The sequence below is a fragment of the Synchiropus splendidus genome, chromosome 11 (assembly GCF_027744825.2).
Source record: "Synchiropus splendidus isolate RoL2022-P1 chromosome 11, RoL_Sspl_1.0, whole genome shotgun sequence".
In the NCBI taxonomy this organism is placed as follows: Eukaryota; Metazoa; Chordata; class Actinopteri; order Syngnathiformes; family Callionymidae; genus Synchiropus; species Synchiropus splendidus.
In genome coordinates, this window is record NC_071344.1 from 21,028,107 (window position 1) to 21,039,500 (window position 11,394).

Here is an 11,394-nt window from a genome sequence, read left to right on the forward strand (position 1 = left end):
GGAACTCCACTTTGGTGAGTGACATGCTGATGATGTCTGAATGACCTGGAAACCTGATGTCATGGTCCAACTGCATGTAACTCAGACCCAGTGAACCTGACACACTTCTGTTCCCTGAGAAGCAGTGAGTCACATCTAACATGGGTCACAGTAGCTTTGACAAAAACAATAATACAATGATTTGCTTTTTAATGAGTGTGCAATGTTTTTTCTTGTTTTTTTTTTTTTTTAATCACATTATTTCAGAACAGTTTTTCCACAGCTTGCTGTGAGGGGAAGGTCCAGATATGATGTACATTTCTTGATCTGAAAATGGAATCTAGTGGAATCTTCTACTGCTTCTTTTTGAAGTCAATATATAAGAACATTTTATCCCAAAACTAGTCAGTGACCCTCAGACTGAAGGCGGACATTTGACCTGCAGGGAGAAACTGTCAGCGTGACCATGTTAGCCAATAATGTTCACCTGTTTATTAGTGTGCATAGCTCCTCTGTGGTTACATGTGTGCTGGAGGAACTGGGTCAACTTGACAAACGGCACCAGTGTTGTTTTTGAGTGTTGTGGGGCCATATCACAAATAATGTTGCCATTATGTCATGGATTCATAACCTGGGTAGTGAATACAAAATAAAATCTTTGTTCAACAGAAGTAGTTTCTGACAAATCAGGGGTGGGCAAACCATGAAATGTTTTCTTTCCACAAACTATTTAGTCCTGATCATAATTATCATTTAAAATGTGATAATTGCAATAACCTTTTAAATGAATTTAATGAAACCGCTTGATATTGCAGAGTGTTGATCAGTTAACCCTATATTGTGATGAAGTCTAGTGGTCTTGTGGGTAACTATATATAAGTCTATGAGGAATCACATAAGCCTGACTCATGGAGCATGACGTTGATGAGAATAAAGAAGAGACAGGTGAAAGTATGTGATGGAGAAAAGAGAAATAAAGCCCAAAAGAACCAAGACAGAATAATGTGTGTAAATGAGCGAGAGATGCAGGAAGATCTGATGAGTTCAAGTTTCTGGGATCAGTCCTACAGAAAGAGACTAAAATAGATGAAGAGGAGGGTGCAGGCAGGTATCACCAGGTGGAGACAACTGTCAGGGAGGACCTGTGAGAGAGTGGTAGGTAGAGTGAAAGGGAAGCTCGACAGGACAGAAGTGAGACCTGCCACGATGGATGCCGGTTTAGAGACAGTAGCTACGTCGCAATGACAAGAAGCAAAGTTAGAAGAGTCCAGAGCCGATGATGCTCAGGCTTCTATTGGGGATGACCAGGAAGGACAAGACTCGAAACAAATCTATCAGAGGGATGTGGAGAAATTTGGAGACAACAGTAGGGAGGCCAGACTCCAATGGTTTGGACATGTGGAGGGGAGAGACGGGATGACAAATGTTGGAGACATGTCTAATCCGAACCCTGGGACAAAGGAAAAGACCACTGACTAGCTATATAGGCTGGCTGGCAGCTGTATCACTGATGGCACACGCATGTGATGTGATGTGAAATGCAACTCCAACAGGCCAAACAAAATCTTTTTGGAATGGCGAATGTTTATTCAGTTATACTACTGTTAAATCATTCTCAATAAGTTAATACAATTTTCATCTTCCTAATAGAGTCCAGTGACAAGCTGTCATCAGAACATACACATACATAGAAAATTTTCCCACATCTTATGTCTCTTGGTTAGGTTCTTATCTGTCTTCCGGACGACTCTTATTTTGAAGGTATTTTTAAAGCTGTCATCAACATCTCTTGGGGGGGAATCATGCTACATCCATGCAGCTCATGGAGGAAATTAAATCATGATGATGAAATATATTCTGTATAGGTCACTAACTTTAAAAACTATTACTTCACATCGAGGCACATTTTAAAAGAGGAATGAAGCAGTCACCTGGGTTTTGCCAATGGCCTGTTGACTACTTTACCTACCACTGACTGAGGTGCTTTTCCAATTCGGGTAATGTCAGATGGAAACAATTAAGCTTCTTTCTAGCTTCTAAGGAATGGAAATATGTTGGAGGTCATCAGTTACCTCCTAGATGAGCATGTAAAGTGAAGGTTTGGGAGCTTTAATCAAGTGGACAACGAATCCAGTTGTGTGTTCTCCGTAGAAGTGCTTTGTGCAGTGGGGTGTCGTTTCTTCTTGTAGCTGGGCCAACGACACACAGGGCAGCAGTGGCGTCCAGCTGAGAGCCACACCACTATGCAGCGCTGGTGGAAGACATGGCCACAGGGCAAGCCCATCAGCACATCCCTGCTAACAAAGTTCTCCAAACACACAACACACTCAGAGCAAGGCAGCATATCGCCTGGCCACGCTGAGCAGTCACAGTGAGGGTGGTGGGAGGCTTCCTTCTTCTCTACCTGGTCAGCTGATGCTGACCATTCCTTACAACAACCAGAACTGGACTGGGAATCTAGACAGGAACACACTTTGCGGTTCAGAGTGCACTCACCACCGGGTCCAAGTCTACAAGCTGTAACTTCAGCCCGCTCCTCGCAATCTGTGTCTGAATGTGAGCCATCAGTCTCGTCATCTGTTCTCGCACTGCACCCTTCCACACAGACCACTCGGAATCTCCAGGTTGGCAAGCTTTTCATATAGTCCATGGTCACCAATGGCCGCAGCCAGAGATCAGGATAGGCCAATCTCTCAAAGAAGACGTTTGGATCATCATCCCAATCCGAGAAGTCAGAGGGAACCTGCTGCAGAGATGCAATGGGGTGCAGCAGGTAGGATGTGTACCAGTCCCATAGACTCGCCAGCCACTCCAGGTTGGTGGTGCTGTCCTCCTGAATTCTGTTGCCACAGCGACGCTTCTTTTCAAAGTAGTCCACTAGCAGCCCATGAGCAAGGTAGGTAGACAGGAAGAGGGCAGGGTGGGACGAGTAGAAGGTCCAGTCGGCTCGCACGAGACTGGCCAGCGTGGTGGTGTCTGCGTACCTCAGCAATTTCAGGCTGAAACCGTACAGAGTGTCCAGATAGGGTAGTTGGATGAGAGCCTGCGGGAGATGAGCATCATTACTCCCATTGAAGACAAAATCAGCTAAATATCTTGTACACTTTCAATCTCATGCTCTCCTGCCCTCCAAGGTGACGGTGACAGAAGTACTGCACCAAAAATGTTTTATCGAATGCTGACCACGTCATCAGGTTTGCATGGCATGCAAAGCATAATTGTGGCAGAGATGTTATTATGAATGAGTGAGTTTATTTCAGTGATCTCTAATCTGTTGACATGAAGTACATTTTATGTTACCAACATTATCATGGTCTAGGACAGAGGTGGGCAATTAAATTTCCCAAGGGGCCGGGTTATATATTGTGACCGTTGAGAAGGGCCGTCAAACACAAAGAGAGGAGGACAAGAGAAAATTGAAAATAAAAATCATGTGTGATTATGAATCTACACTGTAAAAATGCATAGAAACTGTTGGTTTGTTGTGTTTTATTTAATTTAAACCACATTCCATTTAAAGATTGTCAATGTGGCTCATACATTTCAAAATTTACTTACTGACAAGAAATGCTCCTAAAATAGCCACGAGAGAAGATTTAGAAAAAATAATTAAACAAGAAGGTTATGTTTCAGTTACATCATAATAAACAAAAAACAATCCATAAGACAAAATGTCAGAGACAACAACAATGTCAGTTTTATAGTTTTGCTCTGACTCCAGGAGGGCCACATAAATACAGTCAAAGGGCCGCATTTGGCCCCCTGATGAGATCAGATCGCGAACGATTAGATCATATTGACGATTGGCCAAAGATGGTATGGACTGTCACATTTTATACACTATTGTATACAAACTGTCACTCACAGAGAGTCAGAAAAAATATGCTGGTCAAAAGCACAACTTAGAGTTGTTTTCTGAACCTGATGTGCCTCTAACTTGACCACACACCCTCACATCAAAATGATGGAGAGTTCATCATCTCTTTATTTACAATTGTAGAGCATCAAGGTTGATGCAAATGCAGTGCAAAATAAATGCCTTCCAAAATGGAAACACTGAAAACAATGATCATGCGAAAGATTTGAGCTGAAACTCCCCCAAAACAAAATAAAATTAGGTAAATCTGGCATATGTCATGTCCACCAATTGTAGAAATAAAAACAGATATGTTTTCTATAGCAAGAGATTGTGATATACGGCAGGTGATACACCCAAAAGAAATGAAGAATGTCTTTTAGAACAAAATAAACCGCTGGTATTTCCTACCAGAACAGGAAGCCATGACACCAGCAGTATGGAGTTGTAAGTCCCAAGTGTTCGGATTAGAACCACAAATCGCTTCACTGTTGCTCCCTGTGAGCAAAAAATTAAATATGTTAGAATCAAAGAAAGCAAAACATTCAGATGGCACAAACATGACAAAACATGAGTTATTTATTAGTAAAATCGGCATAAAATTGTCATTTTTTTAAATGTCACATTACTCTGAACACACATGATTTCAAGATCCTGAGGACCAGGTTCAGTTGACAAGCTAGCTACTACTACAGCAAAATGGACAAACGCAAATGGAAGGTATAGATGTTTTAGAATGTTGCATTTGAGCTCCCTCAGTTTGAAGATAGTAAGAATAACGGACATCTGGTTACCAAACCAGTGAGCACTCTGAAAAGGCAGCTCACGACCCAGGAAAGACCTGGTGACAGCTTGGAGAGATTACAAAGCAACAGATTTGGGAACAGAAACAATGACGACAAGCACTGTCAGGTCTCAAGTTGCAAAGCTGCAGATAAGCTACAGATAAGCAGATAATTTTCATTTATCATGAAAATTATCTGGGTTATCATTTTTATCATGATGTCGTTGCAATGTGCTCAAATGTAAAAAAAAAAAAAAAACTTAAATTTACTGAAATCATTAAATATCACTTACTTCAGTAGAAAAAATAATATGCAAGTGTATGACATTTGTGTCACTGGTGAGATTGAAGAAGCAGCAGCTCCAAGCATCACTGACTCGTCCACTCTAAATGTGGGAAGTGACGTCTTGACATTGCACTGTTTGTATTGTTTTGACAGCAGAGTTGTGGATGTTTCCAACCAAGAACAGCAGGAGGTTGCACAGATCACTCCAGAATGCTCTGACCATGTAAATGTGTTATGTATGTTATGTTAATGGAACAATGGTGAAATGAAACGGTCTTGGCGAGCTGGTTTGTTCAAATGTGAATCAAGAGAGGTGACGTTTCTGATGTTTAACACCATACAGTTGACTGATTTCATGAGAAAAATGCCCGTGCAGCATGTGAGGGATCGCGTCTCAGAAGCAGACACAAACATAGACACCTGCTCAGACAGTTGTAGCAGCAGAGTATCCATTTGGGACGGTTATAATGCATGCAGCTGGAGTTTACTCCACCTGACAAGACGGCTGACATCACACACACGGACCTGAATGGCCCAGCCTTTATTTACCCAGAAACACAAAATCACTATTTACTTATTTGAGGCAGATTCCAATGATGAACACCAGCAATGAGAAGTCACAGAAGTGAGACACCATTTGCAGGGAATTTCTGAAAGATGCGTAATCGTCCCTAATTTTACCACATTACCACGTTATACCATTTATACTGGTAACTGTTAGATCCCTACATGTGATCCCCAAAAAAGAGTGGGAAACCATCAATGAAGACTGAATCCATACCGTGGAAAGTGTGAAATGGGCTGGGCAACGTTATTTACATTCATTGACAAGACATAAACGTTCCAGAAGAAAATATCAGGCCACAGCATTTTCAGGAGACTTAATTACAGTATAACTGACTTGGGAGGGATAGAAGGAGCCTGAGAAAATGATGGCAGAAAGCCTCGGAAGAGGAAAGGAAACAAAAAGTGAGGCGCTACCAGGTGACATCAAACCGTGCCTAGCAATGCTGCAAACAGCTGTATCTCAAAAAGTATTGGTGAGGGGAATTGAAGAGAATCTCAGCACTGCAAAGCCCAATTCAGCATTAATTTCTCAATGTTACTTGCCAACAAACCTTTACTTGAGGACAGTCCCAAAGAATGCGAACGTGATTGGCTGATTGAGTACTACATTGTCTCAACATTTTTTAGACTCAGCATTGCCACTTAAAATAGATTTTCTTTAAGGAGTTCTAACAAAATGTATCATGTTTTTCCAAGAAAGTTCTGTGCAGTGATTGGTGCAAGTATTTTGCCAATCTTCTTCATTTAATACGTTCGAGTCTTCCTCCATTTAGAGTAAATATAAAGTGTGGAGTGTTTACAGGTTCTTTGCATGTGTGAGTATATCCTTTAAATTTGCTTCCCCTCCATTTGATCAAGAAGTGCATCGGTAAATATTTTCATAAAGTCAGTTTCAGTTTCTTCAGGTTGAATGTGCTTACTGAAATGATGCTTAAGTTGTAAATACCCTATCTTGTTTCTCTAAATTGATGGTGTCTTTCAGTTGCTGAAAACTTTAAATTTATCCACAATAGAGCAATATGAAGCAACTCCACAACCGTTCTTCCACAACCATTTAAATATGGCGTCCTTCTGAGCTGGTTTAAAGTTGTGGTTGAAAGCAATCCATCTTAGCTGCTTTATATTCCCTGAACGTTTCAGACTCTTAGATTCTTTGCGCCTAATATTCAGTGGAACCACTGTGCAACAGCTCAGTTGGGCTTTCTGAAGCGTCTTAATGAAGGTACATCCTAATAATGATTGGAGAGGAATTTCCATTTGCTCTAATTCCAGTTCTTTCCATTTAGCCTCATTTTTATAATGACACCAACACATGAGGTATCTTACTTGAGCAGCTTTATAGTAGCTCTAGAAACACATCCACCACATCTATATATAATGATTGAATAATGAACAGTGCAATTCAAGAGGTGTGAGGACCAGAGAATAGTAGATCTTCATCACAGTTAAAGGACACTCACACTGCTTTTTCCAAGAACATTCTTCCACAATCCTAGGTGAGTATTGGAGGACAACAAACCTGTGTGATGAACAGATCCATCCAGGCCAGCAAGTTGATCAGGACAAGACTCAACACAAAGAGATCGTTGACCTCTGGCTGCACTGACCGGAGAAATGAGTCCATGGCTGCAAGAGACAGAAACTCACCGGTGCTGCAGACAGAAAGGAGCAAACACATTTGGTTTGTCAAACCAACCAAAAAACAACATATGTGAAAAAGGTTACCTGTTCCCATAGCGATATATCCCTTCAGGCATCTTCAAGATATAGGCAGGAGTCTGAGTCACACCAATCTCGGACAAACTACTGTGGTTATCCCACTGGCGGACGTCCACAAAGATGAACTCAATCCTGCCAGTGAACTTGACAGACAGTGAAGAGAAGAATGCAGGGGGCTGGGGCAGGTGGGCAAACATGAACATTTTGACAGTGCAGGTTGAGTCAGAGTTCCACTCCTCCAGTAGCTTTTCAGTGGAACTGAGAGTTTTGACCCGATGAGCCATGTGTGAGGTCATCCAGCGAAAGATGTGATCAGTTTCAATGCGGCGGCCAGTATATTCCTTGAGGACCACTTTGCCTTTAGAGGCTGATGTCTGAGGGACAGACATGATGAGGGTGGAGCGCTGCCAGCCACGGCGGATACATGGCCTAGAGCACAAACAGTTGTATGCAGAATTTGAAGTCTCAGCCTTCACGTGAACATTTCTGGACTCTCTAGACAGTGAAATAGTTTACTTTTAACAACTTCAAGGTGATAAAAACTCCTTACCTGTAATCGTGGGAGCAGTTAAAGGTACCGGTCCTGATCCCAAATTGAGACACTTTCTGCACCATCTTTCCCCAGTTAGCGTGACTGAGCAACGCCTCACGGTCCTGAGCAATGACCTGTACATGAACAAAGCTGATTAAGTGGGAGCTGAAAACACACCTCAGCTCATGCACTGTGGCACAATCAACATCTGAATGATTTTTTTTTATTCCACTGAAGTATACAGACCTCTTGCCACAGCTTAAAACAACGGGAACTTGATGTAAATAAAACTTGTTGGTTTCCCTCATCAACTGCCTGTAAAAGGTTATCACCACTGCAGTCATCATGGGGGATGCACCCAGAACAACAACTGCAGGTTCTACATGAATTGACCATAAAAGCTTAACAGTTCCAAACTTCAATTGCTCTGTGCTTTCTATCTGGAACAGTCTTTTTGAGTGTCAGACTGTCACATAAAACAGAAGGAACATTTACAAATTTACATGCTCATGGCTTGCGACACTTGTGGTTGTTTGGTCTTACTAACCTGAACCAGCCAAATCCCATCTTTCGTGTCTTCAACTAGTTCATAGAAGTGCATCTCTCCACTGAAGTGTGTGCTGCTGGCATCTCCCTCCTCATTTTGTTCTTCCTCCTTCTTGATGGCTGAGTACAACTCCCCTTGAGTCAGCTCTCCTGTCAGGGAAAATGGTCCCATAAATAACAAAATACAACCAGGATAAAATTGTGCGATATCTAATCAAGGAGATAATACATGTGCAATTACTGCATTTGGTTGTTACTTGTTGTTCCAAAAATAGTGAATAAAGCTAAATAAGTGCTATGTTATCAACCACCTTTTTTGAAGCACAGAGAAAGTGTTTGACCATTTTGATGACAGCAACCAAACTTCACGAGAGGACAGCTTTAAAAGACATAATAGATTCTATTATACATTTGGGACTTTTTGGACAATTTGAACTACAAATTGATAACTTATTTAGAAATTTGCCTAATCAGACACATCCATGGTTACAATAAATGCTCAGGTATTTTAGATGGAACCAAGCGTTTTGACAAAAAAAAAAAAAAAAAAAAGATTTAGTGTTTCACAACTGTTTGTTCCCTAATATGTTACAAGAGTGGCATTTTTTCTATATTCCATATTGCTCTGTACAAATAGATCAAAAAGTAAAATTGCACAAAGAAACTAAATTCACGTGATACAACCATTCCCTCAACATTCTCTTGGAGAGCCGCCTCTCCAATCCAACTAGAGGTGTCAAATGCTGAAGCAGCTGTCATTGTCACGGATTACCTTCTTTTAATGACCAAAATGATGAAGAAAATCATTTTCATGTGATTCAGGACCACTTTAAACCCATCTTTACACATATCTTGCGAAGTGAAAACGATGCCACCCCCATGTCTCGGTGAAAACCCTATTTGTCCATGTCTGTTCCAACGCATCCGAGTCACAAACTTTGCTCACGCTGACCGGGATTCAACCCAATTCATGCAGCAGACTTATTTTGCACAGAGAAGTCAAACACTGAAGCTCACGGAGTGAGGATATAGTGGATATACTTAGCAGACAAGAGTCATGGTCGTTTCCCTTGAAGACGTTGGAAGAGGACAAGGTGTATTCAAATGCATGACGAGCTGCCTGACCTGACTTCTCCACCAGCTCGCTGACATCCTTCTTCTCCGGCAGCCCGGAGTAGCCCAGTCCGCGACACTCCAGGATGGTCTTCAGCTTCTTGTAACTGAGGGTCACTGGGTCCACGAGCTGGGTCGCAAACACACCCGTTTCATACCAAACTACTGCCTCGAAGAGCCTTGCCAGCATGAACAGTAAAAGGAAGTAGAGCAACAGGAAGAACAACTTCAACCACATCATCGGACCGGACACACTTCTAGTGACACTGAGCGGACATGGAGCACTCGGCTTGAGTCACAGCAGTAGGACGTAGCTCGCGCTGACAGATAGCTTAGCTTAGCAACCACGGCTAGGCCTCGGTTTTGTAAACAAGAAATAAAAAGGCTTGCGGTGAAACACAACCAGGAGGTCCGGATCAACCCGGACCACGGCGACGGCACCGGGATTGACACGTGTAATGACGCCGATGACAAATATTCACAACAAGACGAAAAATATATTATCGGACGGATACTTTTCGTCCAGTTCAGCTGCTGGTGTACACAACTCTGATGTCATGTCCGCTTCCGACTCGCTTTGTAAACAATATACAAAATAAAGTTTTAAAAGGATTGATGGTGAGGAAAAAACCACGCACGAGACACTCGCCATAGGCAAACTTATTTAGAATTGTTTGGCATTCCTTTGAGGGTGCAACTCAGATGGGAGGGTACCACGGGGCAGATCAACAACGCAAGTCTGTTTCTGGCATTTAAAACTCCCACTTGAAATGCAATCGTGAGAACAAGATTTAATTTACTGGACAAACACACTTATTGCTTTATAGTCAAACTGGTCACATACTAAATCAATATGCTGGAGGTTTGATGTAAAGGTTTCTCATGACAAAGAGCAATTCAAAACCTTTCACCCATGAGTGAAAAACCTGGGTCACCAGGGGCCCAAAGTAGCACCATGTGTCAGAGAGGGGTCGCACGGCTACCATTCATTCACCATTCACCATTCCAGTAGGGCATAGTCCCAATGACCATCCAGCTACTCTCCTGCAGGATCATCGACTGCGACTGCAAGATGGGTCACAAAGTGCTACGAGGAATGGGCACCAGTGTAGAGGACATAAGCCTTGACACGTCAATTGGTTCCCAGAACATGCTGGATCACCTCTCCAGCAGGGAAAGGGCACGATGTTTGATGTCGAGAACCATCAAGCAGCGATCCATACTGATTTGTGCATACAGTATGTAAATGAAGTATAAAGCAGAATTGTAAATCAACAGTAAGACAGCGATGTGTCATTTTAAAAGTATATGAGTAAGTACATCATGAATATCAAATGTGAAAAAAAAAGACAAATCAAGTTGTTGTTTTTAGCAACATTTTATTTTGAGAACACAAACTCGAACACAAGTTTCTCATTTTTGACGTTGAAGGCACTTTGTCTTGACTTCACATACTTGATAAGTTTAATTCTGGTCGTTGAATGCAATCACATCATTATTGCTTGGTATTTACACTTCACAATTTTGTTGCTTCCAAAATCTTGACCAGTGACATGCAACCATCCCTGTTCATACCTCAGTCACCAATTCTGACCAGTGAACACTGAACGTTTAAGAGTAAATGAATGAAGGCCATGTTGTCAGGAAAAAAAGCGAATTGTGTCGTGCATTGCAATATGCATTTATAAATTCAGATTCCTAGATTTTATGTAAAGTAGATGTTCAAAATTTGTAGCACTCACAAATGATCTATATTTTTTTTTTGTTAAGAAAGCATGTTCTTGAAAAAAACACTTTTTAAAAACAGTTTTTTATTGGGTCTACAAAACTTCCACTTGATTTGTTACATATTTGAACTAACCTTAGTCAACAGTTAATTCGTAGTAATAACATATTTTTAAAATGATTAAAATCATGAAAGTTATTAAAGCCTATCCTATTGTACTATATTATAGAGGACATTCTTTCCATTGTCATGCTTCATCAACAGTGTTTCGTTGGGATGAGGTGTG

General features: G+C 41.5%; 1 protein-coding gene across 1 annotated transcript; it reads right to left on the reverse strand.

Annotated features, from left to right (window-relative positions):
• Positions 1-365: 365 nt before the first annotated feature.
• Positions 366-9,948, reverse strand: rnf103 (ring finger protein 103). Its single transcript, XM_053878875.1, has 7 exons — positions 9,395-9,948; positions 8,271-8,419; positions 7,742-7,857; positions 7,198-7,620; positions 6,992-7,124; positions 4,247-4,333; positions 366-3,022 (listed from the first exon to the last, which is right to left on the reverse strand). Exons 1-7 carry the CDS (start codon positions 9,621-9,623, stop codon positions 2,093-2,095), a joined length of 2,067 nt encoding a protein of 688 aa, XP_053734850.1. The 5' UTR covers positions 9,624-9,948; the 3' UTR covers positions 366-2,092.
• Between the last annotated feature and the right edge of the window lie 1,446 nt (positions 9,949-11,394).